Source organism: Micromesistius poutassou (genome assembly GCF_964030765.1).
Source record: "Micromesistius poutassou genome assembly, chromosome: 7".
Taxonomy (NCBI): Eukaryota; Metazoa; Chordata; class Actinopteri; order Gadiformes; family Gadidae; genus Micromesistius; species Micromesistius poutassou.
In genome coordinates, this window is record NC_140277.1 from 18,575,801 (window position 1) to 18,592,977 (window position 17,177).

Below are 17,177 nucleotides of genomic sequence, written 5' to 3' on the forward strand. Positions count from 1 at the left end.
TAGGTATTGATCAAGACCGGGAGAAAATAAATGAAACAATTAAATTAATAAAATCTATAACATTAATAATGTAAAAAAAAAAAAAGTATAAATACAGAAATAAGAGATGTGTATTCTGTCGTCTCCTGGTCCTTCTTTAGTGGTCAGTTTATAAATCCTCTGCATGGAGGGTCACTTTACAGGTGTCTCTGTGACTGAACACAGCGCTGTGTGAGTGTGAATCCAACATGGAGACATTTACCAACATTTACCAACGCCTGTCTCCTTATAAATAATCTTATAATATAATAATCTTATAAATAAAAAAAATCACAATCCACGACAAAAACAACACATACGCCATTACATGCTCCGAATGCCACATCACATACGTCGGCGAAACAAAGCACACAATACTCACTCGACTCAAACAACATTTCTATAACATACACAGAGGTACATCCAACACTAGACTGGTGGAACATTTCCAAACACACCCCATTACCTCATCATTCATCACTGGGCTGGAGATGAAGGCGTGCTGGTCGGACAGACAGAGGACGGCGGTGGAGCGTAGATGGATAGCCAAACTAAAAACACTTACCCCCTTGGGCCTGAACGTCAGGGAGTAGGGACCGCGCCGGGCCGCTGCTGGGGGCGCTGGGAGAACCCGGGACTCCTCCTTGGGGCTCCCTGCATGGCACCGGGTCCACAGTGTGCGTTTTAAAATGTTGCATGTTTTTATTACTGTGTGTTCTTTTTTACCATGATTTTATTTAGGCCTCCAGTTTTACAAGTTCCAAATTCTGTTGGAGGCCTCTCGTCCCTATTTTTATTCCTTCCATTTTACTTACCTATTTATTTATTTATTTATTTATTTTCTTACCTTGGCACTTATTTTAGCACTTTTTATCCTTTATCCACGTGTTTTTAGTGTTATTATTATATATATATTATTATATAATAATATATATAATATTATTATATTATATTATATTATTTATGTTAGTAAATAATATAATATAATATAATCCGGCTGGAGCCGGAGCGGAGCCGGGGCCGGAGGCCGCAGCAGGGGGACGCGGCCTCTGGGAGGAACTCCCCCGGAACTGGCAGTGGCTGGCCCTACTTCATACTGTCAGTCATACAGTTGGTCATACTGTCATACAGTCGGTCATACGGTCATGTGAGAATGTGAAAATCCTTTCTCACTGTCTCTCCCCTCACATCATATTTAATGTGGTATTTGGACTTCTGGAGCACTATGGGGCAGAAGGTGCCTTGGCCAGGGAAGTTCCCCTTTTTATTGGTATGGCCCAATTAGTCCACCTGGGACTGATTGGCTTATTTAAGGGGAGTCTCATTTTGTGGCTGGGGGGAAGGTGCTATGCTATGCTGATTGTTTGATGGCCATACACCAGCTCGGCGGAGGAGGTCTGGAGGTCCTGGAGGTCTGGTCCTCCTCCTGGTCCGGTCCTCCTCCTGGTCTGGTCCTCCTCCTGGTCCTCCTCCTGGTCTGGTCCTCCTCCTGGTCTGGTCCTCCTCCTGGTCCTCCTCCTGGTCTGGTCCTCCTCCTGGTCTAGTCCTCCTCCTGGTCTGGTCCTCCTGGTCTGGTCCTCCTGGTCCTCCTCCTGGTCTGGTCCTCCTCCTGGTCTGGTCCTGGTCTGGTCCTCCTGGTCTGGTCCTCCTCCTGGTCTGGTCCTCCTCCTGGTCCGGTCCTCCTCCTGGTCTGGTCCTCCTCCTGGTCTGGTCCTAGTCCTGGTCTGGAGGCGGGCTCCCCCTCAACAGGGGGTCTGTGCGCGGCCAGGGGGCTGAACCCTTGTGTCCCCGTCCCTCATGGGGTCCCATCCCAGACTCCAGCTCGGTGTTCAGACGTCAGCCCTCTGTCAGCGCTCAGCAGCCTCTGTGCAGAGCGCTGGACCCACAGCGTGAACCCTGCTCTGAGTCGGCCTCGCTGTCTTCAGCCTCACTCCTGCATCTGAAACGTAGAAATGATTCCCGCAAAGAAAACAGACACGCTGTGAGTGTCACCGTTGTGTACCAGGTAGGCCTCGTTAAACATGTTGGAAATGACCTGTAATTCACCACTATACCATCACATGTTTGATGGAGAATGTACGTAGGAATGTATTTTTCTATCAGTCAAAAATAGAGAAGAAGATAAATCTATCTAAGCTGGGGGTCTCATGAACACTCATGATTTCAGTCGCACACTGTTGACACAACGTGTGCGTCGTCATGTTGTACCAGAATAAAGAGGACCAGAGTGAGAGCAGGTCCTGTGTCTCTGGGTCGTCCTTCCCTCGTCGTAGACAACCACACAAGTCTGCGGACAAACACAACCGGTGACACATGACATATTACTATGAGACAACGGGGTGGATAACACGGGACAACGGGAGAAACCAGGAGACAAATGCACGCATTCACTGTTTTAGAGACCGATGTGTTTTTGGGGGCTGCGTTCCAACAGTGACCGCTAGGGGGAGACAAACACACAACGGTCAACATACGGCCTTTCTCCTAGTAAAGCCTGCTAATGGAATGATAAAATGTGAGATATAGACATCAAACCTCTAGTTCTTTAGATTGGGAAATCATCAACGCGTTATATTAATCCTAATGGGGGGCAGTTGATGTCACTACATCACGCACAGATTCACAAATTAATTTATTGTGGGGCCAAGAACAAAGCCCCAAAACACTGTCTCTAAAACAGTTAATGCGTCCGTGGCCTACTGGTTAAAGAGTTGGACCAGTAGCAGAGTCTCACTCCGGCCAAAAACCAAAAGTTGGCAACCCTGTGGATGTGATGTTTATATATTTGTGTGTCACTGTTCCTTGTTGAATTGTGTCTCTTCTTTATACCAACACATCCTGGATGTTGTAGTTTCACTCTTAAAAACACAACGCCGTCATTCCGGATCCTTCTTGTGCGGCAGCCATCTTAGGTTGTAGTTTTTATGTAGCCACCTAATAACGATTGAATAATATAATTCTTTGTTGTCATTGCACAGGACACAATGACATTGGATGGCAGTCCTCTTGGTGCTTTATGAAATAAATAGTTGTAAAAAGAATATAAAACAATACAAAACAATACAACGTCCAGCTATACACAGAAACCCCCTCTACCCTCCCACACCCCCACACACACATTGGCATACATTCTGCAGTGCATTAAAGTGACAGTGAGGTAGCGTTGAAAAGAGGATGTACGTCCTCCAATGACACGCCCTCTGGTGATGTCACCGTCTCTCAACACCTACAAAACGTCTAGTAGGAGGGAGGAGACTGTGACATCACAAGAGGGCGTGTTACTGGCACCTCTTGATGCCAACCAAACCGTTCCTAACGAGAGGAGGTATGTGTTATGTCAATGAGTTTGGCTGCCAGTCAGGAGAAGGCCTCACCAGGAAATAGCTGCTGCTGGAACCGCCCTAACGACCGACTGACAACATGAGACACATCTTCATCAGGGAGAAACCGACTCCAGCCTTAAGATACAGACCAGCACATAGGAATCAGACAGCACGGACCTGCCACCCTTATGGACCCTTTATCACATTATTGAATACGTTCAGTTAATAATCAGTGGAACTTCACCCCTACCAGAGCAGACCGGATATGAACATTCGACATTATCACTTATTTATTACATTTATCTTTTATGTCTAGTCTTTTCCTTTCTTACTCTTAATAATGAGCAGAAACAGTGAAGAAGATAACTAAACCGGTATAAACCTGTACTGTTTTAACCTTCTGTGTTTAAAATGCTTCAGGTCAGCCACCGTCTCGCTGTGTTTGAGATCAACAGAGTGATGGTATGAATGGAGGCGCGGCCGCCACAGGTTTGGTATGAGGAAGAAGACGTGAGGTGAGGATTAGATCTTTGTGAGATTGTACTGATCACCTGGAACACAGGAGAGGCCTTCTCTAGGTCACGTGTTTCTATTCTCTACTTTATCTACATTTCTCTCTTCATGGAAATCATGGGAACACTTTACAATAAGGTACATTAATACATTAAATACCTTAATAATAAAACATTAACCATGAATTTACATTAGTTAATGCAGTCATAAGCATTAACAGTTAATGAATAGTAATCATTTCATAATGGTGTTCATGTTTACTAACAGTGTCCCTGTGAACTAAATACACATGTTAACTGTATTAAGTTTCCCATGCTGATAGTGTATAATACTGGTTATTACTGCATTCACTAATGTTAATGAATGTTTCATTAATGTATGGTAAAGTGTTCACGAATTCCTGGTATTTATTTTCTCTAACTGAGGAGGACGTGTGAGGCGATGCATCAGAGTGTCTCTACCTGCTGTTTGAACCATCAAGTGTCTCTTTGTATTTCTCTGAGCTTCTAGACATCACAGCTCTGTCCATCGTTCATATTTCAATAAAGTGGTTATTCTTCATCACTGAGTGAAGTCAGGGAACAGCAGCCTATAAGAGGTTAATGTGACAGGAGTTTAAACTGGGAGGGGAACTGGTCCAACTGGTTGGTTCACATCATTCTTTCCTTGTTGTTGTGTTGGACGGTTTGGTGCTGAGCTCTTCATCACAGCAGGGAGAAGACGAGGTACTGTAGTCACCACGCTCCGTCATATCATAATTCATAGGTTATATTTATGAAAACATAATGTAATGTAATGTTATTGCTTTGTAAACTTTGGTCTACTTGACACTTCTCACATTGTTAATTAATTGGTTCATATCTCGACATTTATTGCCATGAAAACTGTATTCATCTTTATTCAAACTATTCATAAAATAAGGATTTTAATATTATTATGTTTAATATCATTAATACTATTGCTACTTGTAAAATAATCATAATGAGATTTATTATTTATTATTATTATTATTATTATTATTTAAGTATTTTGTTGAAATTGTATTGTTATATGTATTACAATTACAAATACAATTGGGGCGGCATTAGCTCAGGGGGTAGAGCGGGTTGGCTGGTAACAGCAAGGTTGCTGGCTCGATCCTCCTAGCTGAGTGTCGAGGTGTCCTTGAGCAAGACACCTCACCCTAACTGCTCCTGACGAGCTGGCTGTCGCCTTGCATGGCTGACGCCGCCGTCGGTGTGTGAATGTGTGTATGAATGGGTGAATGTCAGGCAATATTGTAAAGCGCTTTGGGCCACTGGTTACAAAAAATGTGCTATATAAATGCAGTCCATTTTGAGTTATTATTGTTGTTATTATTACTATTAATATCATAATGATCATTTTAATTGTACTATTCTCATTATTGTCATTGTGCGTGAGGAAGAGGGCCAGATCTGGGGGTGTGGGTGTGGTCTAAACGTCATGAGGTCCGTTTAGGTCGTCAGTCAGACTGGTTCAACAGGACAGAAAACCTCAGAGGAGGATTTCCTCATAGTGAGCGTATCTGTCTTCTGGTTCCCCTGCAGACGCACTTGAAGCCCTGAGACGTTCTGTGTGAGTGATAAAGTTATCAGTGGTTTGTAGTAAACACTGGGCAGCGTCTCCACGTCTTTCCCCTCGTTGAGACAGAGAGCAGCAATGAACAGCAATGAGCAGCAATAAGAAGGTTCTAGAAAAGCAGGGAATAACCAAACGCTGAATGACCAGAGAAACAATCTGTAGTTGTGTTTGTGTCCAGGTCTCCGGTCTACTATGGATGAGGAGAGAGAGGAGAGAGAGGAGGGGGGTCCTACCTCTGAGACCACTCTGTCTGGGGAACATGGCCGCCAGAGCCAAGCTGGGAGGTAAGAAGAGGATCTCTCTGTCTGTGACTGTTGTCCATCTCAGAGCTCAGCAGTGATACATCATGACTCCATCATTAGTCTGAGTGGCTCAGAATTCTCAATAATGGTAATAACATGTGAAGAGAAGTCAGTTTAAAACCCTAAATCATGTGTACTGGAGCGGTCCAAGCTAGATGGAGCAGGTTGTTAGACCCCTTGATTGTTGGAGGTGCCACCAGATTGAAGGAATACACTCCTCGATGTCAGATTACTTATTTAATGACAAATATGAAGAAGCCCTACAGCAATACACAAAATAACAACATAAGCTACAGCCAGTAATTCCTACATGCACATGTCTAACATAAATATCAGCAGGAACTTATGAATTATGTTAACAGCTTAATATTCAACCTCCGTAACAGGAACGTCTGTAATGCTGGCAAACACAATAAGGCGACTCCTAACTGAGCCGGTCAGCGGTCTTTAACCCAATGCTGCCCCCTAGTGGCCGGCGGTAAACTCTGCACAGATTATAAATGGTAAATGGACTGCATTTATACTGCGCTTTTTTTAACCAGTGGCCACTCAAAGCGCTTTCGCTAAAGCTTACAATTATTGCCAACATTCATCCATTCATGCACACATTCACACACCGACGGCGGAGTCGACCACGCAGGGCGACAGCCAGCTGGTGAGCAGTCAGGGTGAGGCGTCTCGCTCAGGGACACCTCCACACTCCGCTAGGAGGAGCCGGGATCGCTGTACTTCCTGAGCTACTGCACCGGAACGTTGGCACACTAGGTCATATCTTCTGGGAGAGAACAATGTTCCAATGTTCTGGAAGGCTGTTTCTACCCTCCAGAACCATCCTGGGTCAGGAGAGTCCCTCCTCCACTGGACTGTATACATCAGAGGACCCCTCCACACTTTACCATCTAGCAGCCCAGCAGCAGGTTGATGAGCCACTGGTCGTGTTGGGATGTAAACTAAAGTCAGGGGGTGGAGGGCTGGGTCTGCAGCCCAGACTCTACATGGAACTCTTCCTTAGGCCAGCTGGCCTCCTGAGAACCTTCCTCTACTAGACCACTCCATGGAGGGGAGAGGAGAACCTATTTACACATGAACACACAGCCAGAAGGACGGTTCCAGCTCATGAATCCATTATATCCAGCGTTTAGCTTTAGATATGACTAATTCATGCCCTAAACTACTTTTATTGTATCTCTACAATGTAATAACTTGAAAAGCAATAAATCATTTGAATCTAAAAATATCTAGAAGAGTCCAACCAGAGAGAGCAGACTCCCCTGGACCCAGCGGTGTCTCCATGAAGAGTGACCACTCTATGGAACAACCTATCAAGTTTGAAGACGGAAATCAGCCTACTGAGCCAAGGTAAGGATCTGTCAGATTATTAAATACATCAGACAAACATCCTGAGTCCTGAATCACAGATGGTTGTTGTTGTTTATCTAGAAGAGAACGGCTTAGTTTGTTTACAGCTTTTAAAAACATTGGATTCAGCCCAACATTCATTAACCCAGTGGCTGACAAACTGTATGATCTCTTCTCCTTTGACATGAAGAAGGTCTTAAACAAGGAGATCCCTTATCAGACTTTCTTGTTAAGATCGCTGGCTGTAGCTATCTGTAAGGATCACAATGTAGCAGGTTTGAAGGGGATAGAGGGGGCCACATGAAGCTAACTCAAATAGTACAGACACAGGGTTTCACAAGTAAACAAAGGGTTTATTGCAAACCTATCCCGCCTGAAGTAGGTCAGGTGTTTACCATCAGGGAGAGCCTGGGCCAAAATAAGAACATGAGAGTTAGCTTCAAAAATAATCTAACAGCTCAAAGGAAATACAGTAGGTAAGCCTAGCTCCCTAGCTCAACCAAAACAGGAGAAAATGTGGCACCAATGAAAGGCCACTGGCCCTAGCAGCTTCCTACAGACCGGGCCAAAGCTTAAACCAACCTTTAACCCAGAAGGCCAAACAAGGCAACAGGTAGAAACACAGAATGCAGCAGAATAAGTGACCAACGGCCACAGGGGCAGCAAAGCACAGACAGTTAACAAAACACAGCTAACAGCAGGGACACAAGAGCGCCTGGGAGCATCAGGCACCAGCTTGATAGAGCGTTAGAGAGGCCCCAGGTGGAACCCACGAGGCCTTCAGCAGGCGGCTCGGCCCTCGCCTAAACTACCTCCATTCACAGGCAGGGTTCTGGTTAAACCCTAAACTACCTCCATTCACAGGCAGGGTTCTGGTTAACCCCTAAACTACCTCCATTCACAGGCAGGGTTCTGCTTAAACCCTAAACTACCTCCATTCACAGGCAGGGTTCTGGTTAAACCCTAAACTACCTCCATTCACAGGCAGGGTTCTGGTTAAACCCTAAACTACCTCCATTCACAGGCAGGGTTCTGGTTAAACCCTAAACTACCTCCATTCACAGGCAGGGTTCTGCTTAAACCCTAAACTACCTCCATTCACAGGCAGGGTTCTGCTTAAACCCTAAACTACCTCCATTCACAGGCAGGGTTCTGGTTAAACCCTAAACTACCTCCATTCACAGGCAGTGTTCTGGTTAAACCCTAAACTACCTCCATTCACAGGCAGGGTTCTGGTTCAACTATGGAAGAACATTACTACCATTCTTTAAAAAAAAATGTAAAGCCATTGAATTCATAAAACTTAAATATTATATTTTGAAAACAGGTCATCTGAATTAATTTGTTTTGAAATCCGACTTCAAATTAAAAAAAAGTGCAATGTTTACTAATTCAGATGCAAAAATTGTATTTGCAGATATTCAAAATAAGATATTCATTACTCATATTCAACTGGTCAAAAAACTAACCGGAAAGTTCAAGCCATAAAATGTAAAGCTGCAGTAGCAGGGCATACCAAGGACAGGCCTAATCAATGGAGACTGCCTCCAGGATCCTAAACTAAAGTCAGGGGGTGGAGGGCTGGGTCTGCAGCCCAGACTCTACATGGAACTCTTCCTTAGGCCAGCTGGCCTCCTGAGAACCTTCCTCTACTAGAACGCTCCATGGAGGGGAGAGGAGAACCTATTTACACATGAACACACAGCCAGAAGGACGGTTCCAGCTCATGAATCCATTATATCCAGCGTTTAGCTTTAGATATGACTACTTTATGTCCTAAACTACTTTTATTGTAACTCTACAATGTAATAACTTGAAAAGCAATAAATCATTTGAATCTAAAAATATGTAGAAGAGTCCAGCAGCAGAGAGCAGACTCCCCTGGACCCAGCTGTGTCTCCATGAAGAGTGACAGCTCTATGGTACAACCTGCAAGGTTTGGAGATGGAAATCAGCCTACTGAGCCAAGGTAAGGATCTGTCAGATTATTAAATACATCAGACAAACATCCTGAGTCCTGAATCACAGATGGTTGTTGTTGTTTATCTAGAAGAGAACGGCTTTGTTTGTTTACAGCTTTTAAAAACATTGGATTCAGCCCAACATTAACCCAGTGGCTCAAACTGTATGATGTCTTCTCCTTTGACATGAAGGTCTTAAACAAGGAGATCCGTTACCAGCCTTTCTTGTTAAGATCGCTGGCTGTAGCTATCTGTAAGGATCACAATGTAGCAGGTTTAAAGGGGATAGAGGGGGCCACATGAAGCTAACTCAAATAGTACAGACACAGGGTTTCACAAGTAAACAAAGGGTTTATTGAAAACCTATCCCGCCTGAAGTAGGTCAGGTGTTTACCATCAGGGTGAGCCTGGGCCAAAATAACGTGAGACTTACCTTCAAAAATAATCTAACAGCTCAAAGGAAATACAGTAGGTAAGCCTAGCTCCCTAGCTCAACCAAAACAGGAGAAAATGTGGCACCAATGAAAGGCCACTGGCCCTAGCAGCTTCCTACAGACCAGGCCAAAGCTTAAACAAACCTTTAACCCAGAAGGCCAAACAAGGCAACAGGTAGAAACACAGAATGCAGCAGAATAAGTGACCAACGGCCACAGGGGCAGCAAAGCACAGACAGTTAACAAAACACAGCTAACAGCAGGGACACAAGAGCGCCTGGGAGCATCAGGCACCAGCTTGATAGAGCGTTAGAGAGGCCCCAGGTGGAACCCACGAGGCCTTCAGCAGGCGGCTCGGCCCTCGCCTAAACTACCTCCATTCACAGGCAGGGTTCTGGTCAAACCCTAAACTACCTCCATTCACAGGCAGGGTTCTGGTTAAACCCTAAACTACCTCCATTCACAGGCAGGGTTCTGGTTAAACCCTAAACTACCTCCATTCACAGGCAGGGTTCTGGTTCAACTATGGAAGAACATTACTCCCATTCTTTAAAAAAATGTAAAGCCATTGAATTCATAAAACTGAAATATTATATTTTGAAAACAGGTCATCTGAATTAATTTGTTTTGAAAAAAAACAAAAAACTAACCGGAAAGTTCAAGCCATAAAATGTAAAGCTGCAGTAGCAGGGCATACCAAGGACAGGCCTAATCAATGGAGGCTGCCATCCAGGATCCTAAACTAAAGTCAGGGGGTGAAGGGCTGGGTCTGCAGCCCAGACTCTACATGGAACTCTTCCTTAGGCCAGCTGGCCTCCTGAGAACCTTCCTCTACTAGAATGCTCCATGGAGGGGAGAGGAGAACCTATTTACACATGAACACACAGCCAGAAGGACGGTTCCAGATCATGAACCCATTATATCCAGCGTTTAGCTTTAGATATGACTACTTCATGCCCTAAACTACTTTTATTGTATCTCTACAATGTAATAACTTGAAAAGCAATAAATCATTTGAATCTAAAAATATCTAGAAGAGTCCAGCCGGAGAGAGCAGACTCCCCTGGACCCAGCTGTGTCTCCATGAAGAGTGACAGCTCTATGGAACAACCTGTCAGGTTTGGAGACAGAAATCAGTCTACTGAGCCAAGGTAAGGATCTGTCAGATTATTAAATACATCAGACAAACATCCTGAGTCCTGAATCACAGACGGTTGTTGTTGTTTATCTAGAAGAGAACAGCTTAGTTTGTTTACAGCTTTTAAAACATTGGATTCAGCCCAACATTCATTAACCCAGTGGCTTACAAACTGTATGATCTCTTCTCCTTTGACATGAAGAAGGTCTTAAACAAGGAGATCCGTTATCAGCCTTTCTTGTTGCGCTGCTGGCTGTAGCTATCTGTAAGGATCACAATGTAGGTATTCAAGTGGGCGATGGAACAAGAGGGAATGTTATTTGCAGATGATCTTCTTGCACTAGTCTCAGAACCCACCTGTAAACTCACATCTCATTTTAAATTAATTTATTAATTCTCGTCATTTTCAGGATGCAAAGTAAACTGGTCCAAATCTGAAGCCTTCCATCGTCATCCCTCTACCCCAAAGCTCTTTTTAAACCGGGCCTAAGAATGGCTTAAGATGTCTTGTCTTAATGTTCCCTCCTCACCGTCAGATCTCCTGAGAGTATTGATTGTGTGTGTGTGTGTGTGTGTGTGTGTGTGTGTGTGTGTGTGTGTGTGTGTGTGTGTGTGTGTGTGTGTGTGTGTGTGTGTGTGTGTGTGTGTGTGTGTGTGTGTGTGTGTGTGTTCTCCACAGACTCCAGAGGAGGTCAAAGATTCCCAGTGGTCCGTCTGTACAGCAGCAGCACACAAAGTTGAAGGTGTGTAAATGTGCAACACTGAGTTCAGTCATGAATGACATGTGACCAACATCTCTCCTGGAGCTAACAGTCTGGAGATAACAGTCTGGAGCTAACAGTCTGGAGCCAACAGTCTGGAGCCAACAGTCTGGAGCCAACAGTCTGGAGCTAACAGTCTCCAGGCTTCCCTCTTCAAACCAGCAGGACGTGAATCCAGGACAGACACTTCTGATGTCCTCAGTTAGTTCACAGTAAAGTTCTCATTGATGTTTGTTCTGTTCCAGCGGATCAAGGAGAACGCACACGCTTTTCTAGACAAGGAGGTGGAGAAGCTCTGGAGGGTTCTCTACCCAGATTACCCACAATGCTCAGAGAGCCAGAGGGAGGAGGAGGAGGAGGAGGAGGATGGAGAGGAAAAGGAGCAGAGGAGGCGCGCCAGAGAGGGAGTGCTAGACATCACACTGCTCTGCATGAAGGAGTTGAAGCTGGAGGAGCTGGCCGACTCACTGAAGAGCAGTAAGATACTCTTATTTTGAAAACAGATTAGAAAGTTTGTCTTATTTTAAAACAGAGCAGTAAGAGATTATTATTATTTTTTTAAAGAGCTGTACTATTTATAAACATACATTCTTCTTTTGTTTTTTAATTTAGAAATGATTGCTAATGAGTGCCAACATAAAATCAAGTCTCATCTGAAGGAGAAGACCCAGTGTGTGTTTGAGGGAATCGCTAAAGCAGGAGAGTCAAGACCTCTGAATGATATCTACACAGAGCTCTACATCACACAGAGAGGCAGTGGAGAGGTCAACAAGGAACATGAGGTCAGACTGATTGAAACAGCTTCCAGGAGACCAGCCAGGGAGGAAACACCAGTCAGATGTCAAGACATCTTTAAACCCTTACCTGGAAAAGATCAACCAAGGACAATAATGACAACTGGAGTGGCCGGCATTGGTAAAACCATCTTAACACACAAGTTCACTCTGGACTGGGCTGAAGGCAAAACCAACGACGACATACACTTCACATTTCCAATCACTTTCAGAGAGCTGAATTTACTAAGAGATAAAAAGTTTAGCTTGGTGGAACTTCTTCATCACTTCTTTATTGAGACCAAAGAAGCAGGAATCTGCAGATTCGACCGGTTCCAAGTTGTCTTCATCTTGGATGGTCTGGATGAGTGTCGACTTCCTCTGGCCTTCCAGAACAACCTGATCTGGACTGATGTCACAGAGTCCACCTCGGTGGACGTGCTGCTGACAAACCTCATCAGGGGCAACCTGCTTCCATCTGCTCGCATCTGGATAACCACACGCCCTGCGGCAGCCAATCAGATCCCTGCTGAGTGTGTTGACATGGTGACAGAGGTGAGAGGGTTCACCAACCCACAGAAGGATGAGTACTTCCGGAAGAGATTCAGAGACGAGGAGCTGGCCAGCAAAATCATCTCCCACATCAAGACATCACGAAGCCTCCACATCATGTGTCACATCCCAGTCTTCTGTTGGATCACTGGTACAGTTCTGGAGGACTTCTTCAAAACAACCCAGAGAGCAGAAGCAGTGCCCAAGACCATGACTCAGATGTACAGCCACTTCCTGAGGGTTCAGTCCTTACAGGGGGACAGGAAGTATCATGGGAGACCTGAAACAGATCCACACTGGAGTTCAGAGAGCAGGGAGATCATTGTTTCTCTGGGAAAACTGGCTTTTAACCAGCTGGAGAAAGGCAACCTGATCTTCTACGAGTCAGACCTGGCAGAGTGTGGCATCAATATCAGAGCAGCCTCAGAGTACACAGGAGTGGTCACCCAGATCTTTAAAGAGGAGTGTGGGCTGTACCAGGACAAGGTGTTCTGCTTTGTCCATCTGAGCCTCCAGGAGTTTCTGGCTGCCCTTTATGTCTTCCTGACTTTCATCGAGACTGGTGTTAATCTGCTCTCAGAAGAAAAAATAACCTGGTGGTCTTATTTTTTAAAAAATAAATCTGATCTCTTCTATCAGAGTGCTGTGGACAAGGCCTTACAGAGTGAGAACGGACACCTGGACTTGTTCCTCCGCTTCCTCCTGGGCCTCTCTCTGCAGACCAATCAAATTATCCTACGAGGCCTGCTGGGACAGACAGGAAGTAGCTCACAGACCAATCAGAATACAGTGTCTTACATCAAGGAGAAGATAAGTGAAGATCTCTCTCCAGAGAGAAGCATCAATCTGTTCTACTGTCTGAATGAGATGAACAACCGTTCTCTAGTGGAGGAGATCCAACAGTACCTGGCATCAGGAAGTCTCTCCAGAGAATCTCTCTCTCCTGCTCAGTGGTCAGCTCTGGTCTTCACCTTACTGTCATCAGAAGAGGAGCTGGAAGTGTTTGACCTGAAGAAATACTCTGCTTCAGAGGAGAGTCTTCTGAGGCTGCTGCCAGTGGTCAAAGCCTCCAAAACATCTCTGTAGGTTCACTAAAAACATGTATTACAATACTCACAACACAATATACATAATACTAGAATGTAAACATGATAATAACATACAAAACATTTCTGTAGGTTCACAAATAACATGTATTACAAAAGACAAAACACAATATACATAATACTACAATATAAATGTTACAATGATATACGCAACATCTTTGCAGGTGTATTTATAACCTGTAATACAATAAAATAAAACAAATAATACTAGAACATAAACTCATAGTACTTTACAAATAACATCTGTAGTTGCACACATAACAAATATACACACTAATAACATAAGTATATAGTGACATAGTTAGGTTAGTTATGCTGCAAATGTATTTTATTTTTTTATGAAAGCTTAACTGTAATGAAGTTGGTTGTTATCGGTTCTGAAGAGTAACATGTTCCTGTCTGTTTATTTTGTGTGAAGGCTGAATGGCTGTCATCTGTCAGAGAGATGCTGTGACGCTCTGGCCTCAGTTCTCAGCTCCAACTCCTCTAGTCTGAGAGAGCTGGACCTGAGTAACAATGATCTGCAGGATTTAGGAGTGAAGCTGCTCTCTGCTGGACTGGAGAGTCCACACTGTACACTGGAAACTCTCAGGTCAATTTCACTCAAACCTTTATTTGCATCCATGAAAGTAAAAATGAACACATTTCTTAGGAATAATATGACACATTTCTTTGTGGTTGACATAATAATAGCATTATTCAACGTGTTAATGATGGTGTCAGTAGGGTGTGAATTATTGGGTCCATGTGTTACCATGTCCATGGTGGAGGATTCCCTGATTTCCACACATAACCCACTACACTATAAACAGTATCTGCTATTTGTTGTGTAAATATTGGTGTGTGAATAATATTGTATGAAAACCATGAATAGGTAGAGGTAGTAATAAGAAGGCACACCTGTCGGCTGTTGTGATAAATAATGAGTTTCAGGATCATCTGATTCTCTGATTTACCCCTCCATTACTAACCAGAGGACCTTCTCTGGTCCACGTGTCAGTACGTTCCCTGTTTTCATTACACGTCACTACTTCGTCCGGACTTCTCTGTCCTCTGTAGTTTGCACCCTGGGTATAGGGTATGTTTATTACACAGCATACTTTTACATTTTTTTATTCAGAAAAAGTTTGTGAACGGTGCTGGACGGTAAAACTGTTGACTCATGTCCAATACGTTTGAATTGGGCTGTACCCCTGTTGACAAAACACATCCTGGTTCTACACACTGATTTAACTTAAGTTAAGTTGGTTTATGTGTGTGTGTGTGTGTGTGTGTGTGTGTGTGTGTGTGTGTGTGTGTGTGTGTGTGTGTGTGTGTGTGTGTGTGTGTGTGTGTGTGTGTGTGTGTGTGTGTGTGTGTGCAGGTTGTCTGGCTGCCTGCTCACAAAGGAAGGCTGTTTTTATCTGGCCTCAGCTCTGAGCTCCAACCCCTCCCATCTGAGAGAGCTGGACCTGAGCTACAATCACCCAGGAGACTTTGGAGCTGAGCTGCTCTCTGCTGGACTGGAGGATCCACGCTGGAGACTGGACACTCTCAGGTATGGAGAGGACAGCTCACCACTCAGGGACAATGTCTCCTACAAGGATTCAACCAGCTACTGGATGAAGTGGTTTCAAAACGCAGCTGCAAGTCATGTTGAGTAGAAAGTGATGAGACAGAAGATTAGGATTCAGATGACTCATTAAATAACATTCATGATCAGTGCAGTCAGTGCAGCACACTGTGAATCCCTTTTTTGAGTGGCTGATGTCAGAGTCAGCTGACGTCAAACCCTGCTGGTTTGACGATGAGTTAGCCTGGAGCTGGGCCTTTCCCTGTCTAAAGACAACATGCTGCTCTCTCTTTGTTAACATGTGAATAATGTTTCCCTGTCTAAAGACAACATGCTGCTCTCTCTTTGTTAACATGTGAATAATGTTTCCCTGTCTAAAGACAACATGCTGCTCTCTCTCTGTTAACATGTGAATAATGTTTCCCTGTCTAAAGACAACATGCTGCTCTCTCTCTGTTAACATGTGAATAATGTTTCCCTGTCTAAAGACAACATGCTGCTCTCTTTGTTAACATGTGAATAATGTTTCACTGTCTAAAGACAACATGCTGCTCTCTCTTTGTTAACATGTGAATAATGTTTCCTTGTCTAAAGACAACATGCTGCTCTCTCTTTGTTAACATGTGAATAATGTTTCCCTGTCTAAAGACAACATGCTGCTCTCTCTTTGTTAACATGTGAATAATGTTTCCCTGTCTAAAGACAACATGCTGCTCTCTCTTTGTTAACATGTGAATAATGTTTCCCTGTCTAAAGACAACATGCTGCTCTCTCTTTGTTAACATGTGAATAATGTTTCCCTGTCTAAAGACAACATGCTGCTCTCTCTTTGTTAACATGTGAATAATGTTTCCCTGTCTAAAGACAACATGCTGCTCTCTCTTTGTTAACATGTGAATAATGTTTCCCTGTCTAAAGACATCATGCTGCTCTCTCTTTGTTAACATGTGAATAATGTTTCCCTGTCTAAAGACAACATGCTGCTCTCTCTTTGTTAACATGTGAATAATGTTTCCCTGTCTAAAGACAACATGCTGCTCTCTCTTTGTTAACATGTGAATAATGTTTCCCTGTCTAAAGACAACATGCTGCTCTCTCTTTGTTAACATGTGAATAATGTTTCCCTGTCTAAAGACAACATGCTGCTCTCTCTTTGTTAACATGTGAATAATGTTTCCCTGTCTAAAGACAACATGCTGCTCTCTCTTTGTTAACATGTGAATAATGTTTCCCTGTCTAAAGACAACATGCTGCTCTCTCTCTGTTAACATGTGAATAATGTTTCCCTGTCTAAAGACAACATGCTGCTCTCTCTCTGTTAACATGTGAATAATGTTTCCCTGTCTAAAGACAACATGCTGCTCTCTTTGTTAACATGTGAATAATGTTTCACTGTCTAAAGACAACATGCTGCTCTCTCTTTGTTAACATGTGAATAATGTTTCCTTGTCTAAAGACAACATGCTGCTCTCTCTTTGTTAACATGTGAATAATGTTTCCCTGTCTAAAGACAACATGCTGCTCTCTCTTTGTTAACATGTGAATAATGTTTCCCTGTCTAAAGACAACATGCTGCTCTCTCTTTGTTAACATGTGAATAATGTTTCCCTGTCTAAAGACAACATGCTGCTCTCTCTTTGTTAACATGTGAATAATGTTTCCCTGTCTAAAGACAACATGCTGCTCTCTCTTTGTTAACATGTGAATAATGTTTCCCTGTCTAAAGACAACATGCTGCTCTCTCTTTGTTAACATGTGAATAATGTTTCCCTGTCTAAAGACA

General features: G+C 43.7%; 2 protein-coding genes across 4 annotated transcripts in view; both read left to right on the forward strand.

Moving 5' to 3' along the window:
• The window catches only part of LOC311350681 (NLR family CARD domain-containing protein 3-like), a 240,816-nt gene that overhangs the window by 40,919 nt on the left and 182,720 nt on the right, over positions 1-17,177 (forward strand). The window lies entirely within an intron of this gene.
• On the forward strand, positions 12,287-13,822 carry LOC311350703 (protein NLRC3-like; the record flags this gene model as incomplete). The annotated part of the gene is made up of 1 exon (XM_084470770.1): positions 12,287-13,822. Exon 1 carries the CDS (start codon positions 12,302-12,304, stop codon positions 13,820-13,822), a length of 1,521 nt encoding a protein of 506 aa, XP_084326896.1. The 5' UTR covers positions 12,287-12,301.